The 14,311-nt window shown below is 36.5% G+C and overlaps 1 protein-coding gene across 6 annotated transcripts in view; it reads left to right on the top strand.

The window, feature by feature from the left end:
- Positions 1 to 498: 498 nt before the first annotated feature.
- LOC18425692 (uncharacterized) overlaps positions 499 to 14,311 on the top strand; it is a 37,971-nt gene continuing 24,158 nt past the window's right edge. For all 6 annotated transcript variants that reach the window (XR_016040547.1, XR_002279528.2, XR_002279523.2 and 3 more), the window contains exons 1-2: positions 499 to 817; positions 10,400 to 10,512. Coding sequence is in view for 2 of the 6 variants with exons in the window: in XM_088846505.1 (XP_088702631.1) it covers positions 766 to 817; positions 10,400 to 10,512 (165 nt within the window). In the remaining 4 variants the exon portion in view is untranslated. The remainder of the gene's footprint in view (positions 818 to 10,399; positions 10,513 to 14,311) is intronic.

Here is a 14,311-nt window from a genome sequence, read left to right as displayed (position 1 = left end):
GACACATATATCTCTCTCACCGCCATGCAAACTTTCTCTTATTCTTTTCTCTTCATCGCCATGTATACTTTCTCACCGCCGTGCACACTTTCTCTTGCCGAGAAAGTTTGGGTCGTTACATAGTGCTAAGTGGACAGTCTAGATAATATGTTACAATATAAACTATTTTTAGATGTCAAAATCTTAATGTTTTTTTTCGCTGATCAATGTAAAGGTTTTTCAATGCTTGAATTGTAATTTTTAATGAATTATGAGGCAAGGCTTTACGTGCTTTAATAAAGCTGCACTATCAACCTATTTTCTTTATAAATTTTTAGTATCATGGAGTTGGACCCAACTTGGTACAACTCGGGTTCGACTACTTCCCGAGGTCGAGTAACTAGGCCGAGTCGGAGGTCACTCGAGCCGATTTCTCAAGCACTCGTCAAAATATTTTCCTTCTTGCCGGTGCATAAAAACCTGGATTCCCATTTAAATTAGAATTTTCAGTTTCTCCTCGGATGAGAGGGAGAAAGAGAAGGGTTAATATTAGAAAGGAGAATTTTGTAGAGATCAATAGAGAGAGAAGATTTTGTAGAGAGAGAAGCAAAAGTAAGAGGAAAGGGAAAGAGGGTTTGGTACTTCGACTTCAATTCAAATGAAGACTTTTGGGAGTAGAGAGAGAGAGGAGGATTGGTTGGTTGCTGAACAGGGTTCTGCAGAGCGTGCTTCTACCTCTAAGAAAGAGAAAAGAGAGGCAGCAAAAACGAGGGGAGGGGAAAAAGGATGGGGAGGAGTGGCTCTATGGGACAATTATTCACGCAGGCCATCAATCTCGGTTGGACTTAGACTCTTTATTTCTATTAATTATTATTCTATTTATCCATGGTTCCTTTTTGATTTTTTTCCTTTTTCCTGCAACCTTTGTGTTTGTTTTTTTTGGATGTTTAAGTTTAATACATTCTCGATTTTCTGCACTATAGCATTACCTAGTCATTCATTATTGAGTTTCCAATGCTTTGTCTGCCTTTTTCAATCGTCCTCGCCCTATAATCTAAGTGTACATATAAATATAGAGTTTCTTTCATCTTTAACAATATATTAATTTTGTTTGGATGGATTTCACAATTTTAATAACTTGTGAGTTAATTCAACAATTTGATCGTTAGATAGTAGGCTTCGCCATCTCTATATGTCTTAAAAGGTGCATGTTTTTTGGAACCATCTTAGTTACATGCCTTTGTATTTTTTTGGTATTCTCTGATGACTTTTCTGAATTACAAAGCTGAGAGGAATCTGTAGTTGTGTTTAATGGTTTATATGTCTAAAGATGGAATTAAGAATGGGTCTGTCTCTAGTTTTGGTTTTGTCGATTGCATGTCAACAACTTTTGGTCATGGATTTGTCCAATGGTTCTTAAGGCTAACAAACACCCATAGTTGGGTTGCTGACAAGTTGGTTCGATGTCACAAATTTGACCCACTTAGGGTTCCATTCCATTTCAAGTTTTTAACCTAGTTAGGTTTCCACCCCAATTTGTGCATTGCGGAGAACCATGAATTGTGGATTTCTTATTTATCTTTTGGCAAATTTTCTGCAGTACAAGGACTGAGATGATCTACTTGCTTGTGCCAGGCTTATGAAATTTTCTGTGCACTTTGAGTTTGGAACTATGGCTGAATTAGGGGAGGGTTTTGAAATTTTAACTTAGAACTAAAAATGTGAAGGGAAAACATTTGATCCACCCAATGGCAGGCCGGAATATTATCTACTGTGCCCCATTATTGGGGCCTTACAGGCCTTTGTTTTATCCCAAATTTGGCTCATATATCTTCTGAATACTAGTGAAGGAGAATTGTAATTTTTTCCCCTAAAATCCCCTGAAAATTGCTTTTTTATTTCCGTTTCAGAAATGAAAATATGGTGTTAGATTGTGGCCCCATGGGGATCTGTTTAAACTCAGATTTTGTAATTTGCCTCATTATCACCAGATGAACAATATTTTTTTGAAATTGATTATGAGCTCTTAATGAGCTAGCTCCAGTCACCCGTGAAATGGAGGGCTTGCCTTATCTAGTCCAAAAACCTTTCTCCTTTTGAATTTTTTGCTATGGATTTCTTCATTGGGGCAAAGAGGGGGTGTCGAGTTTGGGGTGAACAAATTCCCTTGAGGCCTCAAAACAGGGGAGGGCAGTGGAACAATGTACCTGTATCTCCCTATTGTGATTCCCTTCTTTTAATAAATTTCGATAATATTGTCATATAAAAAAAAACAATGTACCCGTCCTTTGAAGGGTGGATGAAATGTTTTCCATAATATGAAATTAATAGCATATTAAAAAAAAACAAATTTGAGAGCAACAAATTGGTATCTTAGGGAAAGTGTTGTATTCTACATGCACAATTTGACTACCTAGTCTTTTCCTTACTAATCTTCTTGTTCTTCTTTGTCTAAGAAGGGTGATGACCTTAAACTTTCCCTTAACCTGTCCTATACCCGGATAAAGGGGCTAGGTTGTGTTAGGTAGGCAACCGACATCAAATTTTGCCAAAACATGGCGAACCGGGATTCGTATAGCCAACCCCAATTAATTAGGAAAAAGCTCTGATGATGATGACGATGATTCTTCTTTGTCTCCTATCTTAAGACCCCCAAAATTGGTAGTTATGTGAAACTACAAGAATCTCCCCATTTTATAAAAGGAAACAAGAATGAATGTATATGTTTTGCAGCTAGACATGGCCCAACTTACACCAAAGGGTCTAAAAAGAAATACCTAACATCTCGGCAACTGGGTAAAAAATAGTGTATCACATGTTATGGGATTGGGGCTTATGATGGTCAAGGTGATCTCCATGAGGGCCTTGCTGAGCTCAGCTAACTAACTGATGCGCCATGCTTTAGGAGGAGCAGATGTACACTAGGTCAAACTATATGGAAAATAGGTACACCACCATACTGAATCATCGTAAAAAAAATATCAAGAAATCAATGGAAAACCCGATTAAAATGAGGATCTAACCTATCAAAACATAGACGTAGAAAAAATTTGGATTCTAAGACCTTGATTGGCAGGCATGAAGACTCAGTTTTATTATCTCAAAGGCTTCTCCCAAGCCCAGAACACCATACCACCCAAGACCTCTCCTGTTGAAACAGTCCCTAATCGAAGTGTTTAAATTTTTTGATGCTTCAAAAGTTGCCCAATCAAGAAGATCGGTGCACCAGATATTTGACTAGAACTAAGCCTACTCTTGTCCCTGTTTTAAATACGATCCCTTGCAGAATAGAACAAAGTCTCCTCCACATCCCTGAAATTCTAGGAGTCCCAAGAAACTGGTAGGTTTTTCTGTTGTGCCCTACGCCTCCCTTCTTGGGATAAGGGAAATAAAATTGGACTTAAGATCTTCATTTGAATGACATCTTTCTAGAAACTCCATAATTATTCCCATAGTATCCTCCTTTACTATGCCCAATATTCTTTGAAGAAGTCTGTACAAAAATCATAAGACACTATACCTTATCCTTCATAAAGGAAAATATTACTCTTTTTAACTTGTTATCTTCAAATAATCTCTTAGCGCAACTGCTAGCTTACACAACATATGATCAAACTCTAAACCTTAGCACTAGTGGCGTGCCCCACAAAACTCCTCCCTGGGTGAGGGGATTCAGATTGAAAGAAATCCACTATCATATGAAATCAGTGTTTCAAAAATCGTCGAGCCAACTTGTGGGTATTTTTTCGTTCTTTAAAAAATAAAATTCTTTGAAAACCTAAGTTTTCTTATCATCAGGTTTGTATAAGATACTAGGAAAAAGAATACTACAATTCAAAAGGCTGCTCACTCTTTCAAGAAATTAGAAATTCCCTTTTAAGCCATTTGGTAACATTGAAGGCATTGTATGCTATCAAACCACCAAGAGGAGCTGTCATATAAATCTTGAAATTCTGCCATGGCTAACACCTCTATTATTGTCAAATCTGAGTTTCCAGCATAACACTATTGAACTTTTCCCCTTGATGGTTAATGAGCCTTAGAGCCTTAAGACATTTCTGAGGAGTGATTTTGTTGTAATCGTTTACGTTTATCTTTTTATGTACTTGTGAGGGATAACAGCGATTGAAGGGATATTTAGAGATAGCTTCTCTCGGCCATTGCAATTTTTCTCAACCTCTACTGGATAGCTACCCTTACTAGGGTGGAAGCCATGGCTTTTTGGGGTTTGTGGACTTTAAAGGCCATGAGAGCTTGTATGTATCATTTATAGTGGATTATGCATTGTAGTGGGAGTGTGTGTTGACTGACCAAGGGTTACGTGGTTTATGGCCGTGATCACATCCAAAACCCTTACCCTTAGGCATATGACACTACAAAAAAGAGTTTACAGAGGATCATCACTTGTTCAGAATTTTTAAAAATTATTTTCAGCGTTGAAAACCATGAAAAGGGTATTTTCAAAATCGTGATCGTGAGGAAGGGCACATGTGGGGCCCTTGGATCCAGCCTCACATGTGTGCCACACCTCATTTGTGGGACGTGGAGCCCATGGGGCCCACATGTCACCCATAAGGGTGACACGCCTCTCTCGCCTCTTATTTAAATGTTTTTAAGTTACTTAGTTAGATAATCTTTTAAAATAAAAGATTGTGTACCTATTTTATGGGAGTTAATTTTTGAGATAGATTTGACCAAAATATTTTATTTTGACTTCCTACAATTTTAAAGAGATAAAAAGGAAGTTTTAGAAGTTTTTTAGATTCGTCTTATCTTAGTTAGACTAGATGTGGATATGGGTCAAAATTAAGAGATACTGTTCTTAATATTCATCCCTAAATCATAATGATTGATTTATGGGATGGATGGCTCAGATGTACTTCTCTCTCACCTGACAAATTTTCTCAATTCGTATTGGTCAAGGTAAGTCATAATTGGATAAGCATACCTAGGGGGGTGGGGCCTATTTATGGAGGGGATTCCCCTTCATTCTCTGCACAGTTCCCAAGCTTCTCTCTCTCTCTTGATTTCTCTCTCCTCCATACCCACTCTCGCTATCATCTCATCTCTCTAGCTCTCTGATGCAAATAAAAAATGTTTTCTTTAATTTTTATTTTTATATTTTTCCAGGGTGTTGTCTGGATTTTTAGTTTTCTTTAGGGTTATTCTTGTCTTTTTTTGTTGTAGTGATTTAAGGGGTAGAATTGGATGTTCAGTTTTTTTTTTTTTTTTAATAGATGGATGTGGATAGGGATTTGCATGTTTGGATTGGTTAGAATATGTTAGACTACTTTTTAAGAGATAAAGGAAAGATAGAATTTAATTTGTTACTTTTATTTGTCATTCTTTATAAGTTTTTTTACAAGAAACTAAATGGAAAGGAGAAAAAGCTAAAGAAATAGATGGGTATAAACTATGGTATACAAGAAAGGATAATAATAGAAATAGCATAGGCATAATAGTAAATAAAGATTTTAAAGATAAAGTAGTTAATACCAAAAGAATAGGTGATGGACTTGTATTAATTAAACTTGTATTAGGAGAAGAGACAATTAACGTAATTAACGCTTATGCACCACAAGTAGGATTAGATGATAAAATTAAGAGATAATTTTGGGAGGATATAGATGGAACAGTCCAAGACATACCAAATGAAGAGATGACCTTTTTAGGTGGGGGCCTAAATGGTAATGTAGGGAAGAATAGTAGAGGATATGAAGGATACATGGGGGACATGGGATTGGGGAAAGAAATGAGATGTGTGAGACTATTCTAGATTTTGCTATGGCCTACGACCTAGAAATAGCAAACACTTACTTTCAAAAAATGAGATGAATGTTTAATAACCTATAAAAATGGAACACATAAGAGCTAGATAGACCTCTTCTTAGTTAAGAAGGTAGATCGACCATCATGTAAAGACTGCAAGGTTATCCCAGGAGAGAGTTTGACTACCCAACATAGGCTCGTGGTCATGGATGTCTGCATAAAGACATGGAGGAGAAGGGGTGAAAGTAATGGACGTACAATAACTAGGTGGTATAATTTAAAAAATGAGAAAATAAACTTATTTAGGAATAAATTAGTTGAAGAAGGAAAATGGAACTCTGAACATGATGTCAATGTAATATGGAATGAGATGGTTGAGTGTATCAAGAAAGTAGCAAAATAAGTTTTAGGAGAATCTAGAGTGAAAAAAACTTCGATAAGGAAATTTGGTCGTAGAATGTTGAGGTTGAAATGGGCATTGGCAAAAAACGATCATGTTATAAAATTTGGTAGTGTAATAAAAACGATCAAAACTTAGAAGAATATAAAAATACTAAGAAAAATGCTAAACAAATAGTAAGTATAGCTAAACTTAAGGCGTATGATAATTTGTACGATAAAATGAGAACGAAAGAAGGTGAAAAAGATATTTTCAAATTAAAAAAAATAAGAGAGAAAAAGTGTAAGGATCTAAACCATATTAAATGCATTAGGAGTGAGCATCAAAGGGTCTTGGTGAAGGATGATGAAGTCAATGAAAGGTGGAGGATCTATTGTAAAAAATTATTAAATGACTAACACAATGGGAACATAGTGGTAGAAGGGATTATTGATACAAGTGACGTCGGAGGTCATAGATATATTCGTTGGATTAGGATGTCGGAAGTGAAAGAAAGAAGGTTTGAAAAAGGCTTTAGGACCAGATGGTATCCCGATAAAGGTTTGGAAGTGCATGGCAGAAATTGGCATTGATTGGCTGACGAAGCTGTTCAACAACGTGTTGAGAACCAAGAAAATGTCAGAGGAATGGAGGAAAAGTATTGTGGTACCTATCTACAAGAACAAAAGAGACATACATAATTGTGCAAACTATTGAGGGATCAAGCTTATGAGCCATACTATGAAGCTCTGAGAGAGAGTCATTGAACAACTAAGGCATGAAACGAGTGTATCACTTAGGCAATTGATTGAGAAGTTTAGTGTGAAGAGAAAAGACCTCCACATGGTCTTTATTGATCTAGAGAAAGCTTATGATAGAGTGCCTCGAGATTTGATTTGGCGAGTGTTGGAAAAAAAAGGCGTATCTAGGCACTACATTGACTTGATGAGAGATATGTAGGATGGAGCGCTTAGTGTACGAACAACTAGTAGAGAGACGAGTGAGTTTTCAGTGACAATAGGTCTACATCAAGGGTCAGCATTGAGTCCGTACCTCTTTGGCTTAGCTATGGACAACTTAACTAGGCACCTATAGGATGAGGTACCTTGGTGTATGTTGTTCGCAGATGACATAGTTTTAATGGATGAGACTCGAAACGGCGTCAATCAAAGTTATAACTTTGGAGGGATGCTTTAAAATCCAAAAGTTTTAAATTAGTCGGACTAAGACAAAGTATATGGAGTGCAAATTTAGTAATAATAGTAGAGACGAGGAAGTAGTTAAGATTGACGGTGAGGAAGTACAAAAAAGATGGCACTTTCGATATCTTGGGTCGATAATTCAGGAAAGCAGAGAGAGCAAGAAAGATGGCGCACACAAAATTGGAGCTAGATAGGCGAAGTGGGGATGTGCAACTGTAATTTTATATGATCGCCGCATACCAATGAGGCTGAAAGGCAAGTTAATAGTGGTGAGATTAGCTTTGCTTTATGGGGCAGAATGTTGGACGGACAAAACGCAATGTACCTATAGAATGAGTGTAGCGGAGATGAGGATGTTGAGATGGATGAGTGGCAAGACAAGAAGGGATAGAATTCGAAATGAATCTATTTAATAGAATTTAGTCATGGCATCAATAGGAGATAAAATGAGAGTGAGTAGACTTAGGTGGGCTGGCCATGCATGGTGCCGACCAAGTACAACACTTGTTAGGAGGTGTGAGTTAGTTCAAGTGGAAGGACTGAAAAAGGCGAGGGGTAGATCCAAAAGGATGTGGTTGAAAGTTGTCTGAAAAGATATGGGGACGTATGGCCTCACTTGTGATATGGCCTTTAATAAAGCAGAATGGAGAACCGAGATTCATGTTGTCGACCCCAATTAATTGGAAAAAGGCTAAAATGATGATGATGATGATGATTCCTTATAAGTTTGTATTTAAAGGGAAGATGTCTCTTCTTTGTAGAAATAGAATGATTGAAGAATAAAGAAAGAGTTTTATCTTGTGAAAAGATCGTGGGGTGGTCTCCCTTGCAGACCCTAAGAGAGGGTAGAATTTTAGAACCCTTTTTAATTTATTTTATTTTTCTAATTTATTATTTTTCCCTGCATCACTCTCTCTCCTCGCTCTCTCTCTAGGTGGCACGCCACCAATAAGAAAAAGGGGGGTGGCATGCCTAACCCTAGTTAGGGTTTGAAGAGAGGGGCACATCCACCCCAAGAAGGGAGGTGCCTTGTGACATGCCTTAATTGTTCTAAAAGGGGATCCAATAAACCTTAAATGTGTTTTATGCTCTCTAAAACCCTAGTTTGAGAGGTATTGCCTAAAGAAGTTTCTTGGCTTTGAAAATTGAGCAGGACAAATAGAATCAAGTGCGCCATCAGTCAAGAAATTGGGTGTGGGGTGTACTATGTCCTACAAGGGTGACCCTAGGTGTAGGCACATTCTAGTAATTCTTCCTAGCTGTTAGCATTTATTTTTCAGTTTTATTTGCATATATTCTTGAATTTCCAAGAATATTATTTGTATTAAAATTGTTATTAGAAGCGTGAATTTCATTCATGGATTGTGTCTACTCAATTTGGTAGTAAAAGGAAACATCCTAGGTTGTATTTAGAGTTTTGTTTGTTATTTACAGGTACAACTATTTTGTGGCATTTGGAAATGGAATTCAGATTGATTAAAAGAACAGATAAAGTTTTTGACTTTATTGCCTTGGATTCCACGTAGCCACTTCTTTCAAGGCTTTGTTAAAAGGGTTGATACAGTTTCATACTAACTGGGTTGTCGATCTCCTTGTGGAAGGGTGACTTATAGAACATAATTATGTGGGCTTCCAAAACATCACCATGCCCATAGACACTTGAGCCCATCTTCACCAAATCGCGTAAATCATTAGCTAATGGCATCTTCATGTATATACCTAGTGACATTCGAGCAGTGGCTTATGCACTTGCATGAAATGATGCGCAGCTCCTGACCTTGCAATCACCAGCTTGTCCAACATAGTGCAGATTTGCCTCTAATCTCCCACTCCGCTCCTGAGTCCTTCTCACTTTGCCTCCTTGCTCAGTTGAGGTCTTTGGGTTCCTAGTTTCTGTTATGTACATCTCTTTAACCCCAATTCCACCGTTGCTGGTTCCAAGCCAGATGAGAAAGGAGGAGGGTTGTGTTAGGTTGGTAACCAGTAGAAAACTTTCGCCACATCCCTATCATGTAGCCGATCCCAAATAGTTAAGATAAGGCTCAGATGATGATGATGATTATATCTTTCTAACCGCAACAGTTTGTTTAGGTGTCCCAAGTTGTTGCTCACTCTCCCATTCTCTCTTTTGGCTGGTTGGGGCCGTTTTTCGTCAATCCAACCTTATTGAGACCATTGAATCATAAAGGGCTTTGCTCATGTAACTTGTAGATCTTATATATTATAAATATCGTACGGTCAATCTTTTCAAATATATATATATAGTATGATGCAACCACACTTCTAGAAAACCATGTTTGTAGTATTTGTGTGACTCAAAATTTTGCACACACACTCTCTTCATCTCAATAATCAATCCCCAAAAAAAAAGTTCAATTTGAACCCTAGATATGGTCAAAATTAGTCCCCTCCAACAACAAATCTAGGCCATTCATTTGGTGAATTTCAAGATCTTATCCTTCAAATACTTATATCATTTTTTTTCTTTTTTAACATTGTTCATCTATTGATAATAAAGCCATTTAACAAAAATGGAAAAGAAAAAAATCATTTTAAGGCCTAGATATAAGCATCTTATCAAAATGGACCGGCCTATCTTAATTGGGCTAAAAAACTACTTTCTAGGTTCCATTTTGAAATTTTTCTTTTTTTGTGATTGTTCATTAGAATGAAAAGAGTGTATATTTCAAAATTTGGATAAAACAAATGGCCTTAATATGGTTTTTTAAGATTATTGTATTATACTATAATACAACCGTTGCATGAAATCACTGCCCTATTTATATATATATATATATATATATAGACACACACACACGCACTGGTGAGGGTGGTTATTGCTAGGCTTATTCATTTCTCAATTGTCCCTTCTACGCACTTGGGAAATGTATCTCGTGGTTCTCGTTTGTTCATCAATTCAGGTATTACTTTTTCTAGTTTCAAGTTTAAGGTTTCAATGTTCTGAGTTTTAATATTTGATAAGAGTATTGTCAGGTTATACAGCTTAGGTTTTTTTTTTTTTTTGTTCTGCCGACTTGAAAGTAAATTTTTCAATGATGTTTTGTTACAGGAATGGTTGTGACACCAGCTCTTATGATATGGAAGGCATTGATGTGCACCACTGGAAGTGAATTACCTGTTGTAGTCGTACTTTCTGGAAGCATGGAACCAGGTTTTAAGAGGGTGAGTTTTTTTTGCTTTTCGGCTTGAGAAATGAAATGAATCAGTCTTTTGGCCAATTACAGTACACTGAAAATATGACTCTAAATATCATTTTGACTCTAGATATCATTTTTTTTCCAGTTAGGTTTTGATTGTCCATGTGCTTTCTGCTTATTATTTTTCTTCAAGTTAGAGGCTTGTGACGTTATATTTTGCATTTACCAGTTACATGAAGCAAATTTATATCATGTTATTATATTCAGGCATTTGAACTATGTAATTGCTTCCAAACCATGACTAAGTCAAGCAGTAAGAAGATATTGGCAAATCAATGATTTGCTTGATTTGCTTTTGTGCATTTAAAAATCTTGAATTTGGTTTTTAAGTAATCTATTGTTTTATTGAATTAATGAAGTTGCAATAGATATGGAAATTGAAAGCATAAAATAAAAAAAATTCCTTAGAGATCTCCTATTTTCTCTAACTGCTTTACACCAGGTTAGTCTTATTCGTATTATTAGAAGTATCAATTCAAATTGACCTTTTTAACAGGTCTTAGACATTTGGAAACAGTCCCACAGTCTACGAGTTACTAACGAGAATGATGTTCTCCATAGAGCTGATGGGTAATGTTAATAGGGTTCCAATCTGTCATGCATGAGCAGGAGACAACTGAGGATGTGGACTCCCACCAGAATGGCTTGGGGATTCCACTGAGATCAAGTCTTGTTTCCATCATCATTACACATGTACCCATAAACTCGGATAAGTCTAACTTCTACGTTGGATATGTTTCATACATAATAGTGGTTTTGCTTGTGGAATGACAATAAATCCTACCATAGGTGTAATTTGTTTTTCCTTTAGAGGCCCTAATTCCTTAAAGGTGGTAGTCTCTTTTCATTTATTTTGAGAGTTGTGGACTTGTATTGATGTAGTAAAATAATTTAACTTGACAAATAGATTGAGAACCCCATGTTTTTTATTCCAGGAAAAGTATACAAAGAGACCATTTACTTTAAATACAAGGAGATCACAAATCACTCGTCTGTCAGATTTAAAATTTGATGGTTGTAAATGTATTATTGACTAGACTCAAAGTTCAAAAAAATTCTCTAACGTCGTGACATACTCCAAGCCATCCACTTCATTCAATACTTAGGAGTGATTGTGACCTCTTTGCAACAGTACTAACTGGTCTCATAGTGTACAATCCCTTTATTCCAAAGTAGAAGCATATCATGCTTCCGTATGATTTGACTTAGGCTTTAGTGAAGGTTGGAGACATTGTAATCAATTATATTTATTTTTAATTTCTATTCAATTTTAAAGGATGTATATTTTGATTTTTGTTTTAAGATTTATTGTTAGGATTTTTAGTTTTTTAGGAATTCTGGGGTTTTTATAAATTTTTTATTTATTTTATGAATACTATTCATGAGTACTGTTCATAGGGGTCAAACTGTCATTACGAATTTTATATTAAGTTAGAATATATAGGTCAATGTATTATTTGTTTGGACACTTTTTGTATTTGAAACATTAAATTATAATATATAAGAGGAGTCAAATTCTACACATTTTTAGAAATTAAAAAAGAGAAAAGCTTAGGCTTTTGGAACCCTAGCTTGGGGTATGGAGAAGAAACCCAAGGTTTCTTTGAATTATGCTTGTGTTTAGCTTGTTTCTTGCTGATTTTACTGTTCTCTCAAATTTCCTGCATCAATTGTGGAATGTGGCTTAAAGAAAGCATGTAGTGTATGCTTTTTGCTTTCCTTGGTCCACATTTGGACAGTCACAGAAATAACAGCCTTCTGTTTTGTCCTTGGTGCGATCTTATGGTTTTGTTTTCCATCCATTTGAATTGATGCATTTGTTTTACTCATGGCTTTTGAATAATTGGTATTATACCTGATGGATATGGCCATGGGGATTGACAGGGGCATATCAGATTTGGTATAATACCTCAAACTCATACGATATTATGGTAGTTGTCTTCCGATAATTTATCCTAAGCATGACTTTGGGGCCCTAAGGGAATCAAGGGTTAAATTGATCACCATGAGCCTAGGACTCTTATGTATGACTTGTACTGCTTCCACACAAACTGATATGATCTTTGCCTTGTGTGGGAGATTCCTTTGGCGAGACCTTCATGCTAGCATGTTAAATACCAGCCTCCAAATATCATTTTATGTTTCATAAGGCTGGATTGATGGGCTCCTGCTTTGACCACTAAAGGAGTTGGTACTGGTGACGTTTAAACCATATGTCTAAATTGAATGAAAAATTAGACGGTCCACAATGTCACCTACTTGGATAATTAATTTGCATGGTCTGGAAGAGGCCTTAGTAATGTCTCTTTGATGCAAAAAACGTCACATATTGATTTATCTGAGTCCCTAGTTCTCGAAATGATTTGCAAGAATGCTCATAGGTTTAGACAAATACGTTTTTTTATGGTATCAGTGTTTTAGTAAACTTTGTTGGGCCTTGATTTTTCAAGTTATAATTTTGAAGTGTTCTTCAATACAAAAAAAGTCACATGCTGATTTATCTGAGTCCCTAGTTCTCAAAACGATTTGCAAGAAATCTCATAGGTTTAGACAAATACTTTTCTTATAATGTTAGTGTTTTAGTAAACTTTGTTGGTTCCGAATTGCCTTGGTTTTTCAACTTACAATTTTGAAGTGTTCTTTCTAGTGTTTTGATTGTAGGAACACTTTCTTGTAGTGCTTCTACAACAGGGCCATGTTTGGTCTGTCCATGAATACTGGTTTTAAGGATTATGATGGAAGTATCGAGGGTATTTGGGAGGATTCCATTAGGCTTTTGCAAAACTATATTCGGGGGAAAAACTATTTGTGCGAATCTCCACACATTATTTTGCACACACGTGCACTGGAAGGCTTAGACTATTACTCAAGAAAATGCTAGGGGTAGGATAAACTACAAAGTATTTTGGTGTGATCATATTGAGAGGCTGCCCGAACATTGTCGGGATATATCTTATGAGGCCTTTTGACTGTGTTAGTCATTATTGGTTAGGGTTTTTTTTCATAATTTTGTATATTGCTATAACTTATTCTTGTACTTGTAGTTCGTATTCATTGTAAAGGGCAAATATGTAATTTCGGGATTTATTTGTATCCGTACCTAACCCTCAATTAGAAACAATATAGATATATTTCTTTTGGTGCAGCCTCTCATGAATGACTTAGGGGTCAGGGTCCCTCTTCTTTTGGCTTCCTCTCCATCCATCTCTACTTGTACCACAAGTTGTTCTTCTCTCTCAAGCATAGTTGTCGGGTGCAAGTGCATTCTGGGAGCGGGAACTGGCTCGGTTCAGCAGAACCGTGGATTGCTGGAAGCTCCTTGTAGTTAGGATCATCGTCCATATGATCCTATATCAAGGAGCATGATCCTTGTAACAGTGAAGCATGATTCCATGAGGTAGGCATCACAATAGTAAGTTTTAAAGGATCGCAGATGATGCATGGGTTCACAATACCATTGGGCACAAACCTGAATAAGTGCATATGAATCAGTGCCCGAAAAGAGAAAACATCATATGCATGCATCATACACTTGAGAACCGTGGTTTAAACCTGCTGGGAGTGGGGCTCACAATATAGGGATCCACATTTGATCCAAGATCCTTGGCTGGAATCGTGGCATTGAGGTTCCGAAGCGCATACATGACCTTGCCTACAAGATTCCAGCAACTATGCTCTCAAGTATTCAAGGTGATATTTTAACAAGGTATAAGAGCAAGATTCTGAAAGAAGTGGGAATGTGTAATTTAAGCGAATCAAATCAT

The sequence above is a fragment of the Amborella trichopoda genome, chromosome 9 (genome assembly GCF_054954075.1).
Source record: "Amborella trichopoda isolate Santa Cruz 75 chromosome 9, AtrichopodaSantaCruz75HAP2 v2.0, whole genome shotgun sequence".
In the NCBI taxonomy this organism is placed as follows: domain Eukaryota; kingdom Viridiplantae; phylum Streptophyta; class Magnoliopsida; order Amborellales; family Amborellaceae; genus Amborella; species Amborella trichopoda.
The sequence above is the reverse complement of the archived record's forward strand: the minus strand, read 5'-3'. Positions and strand labels throughout refer to the sequence as shown.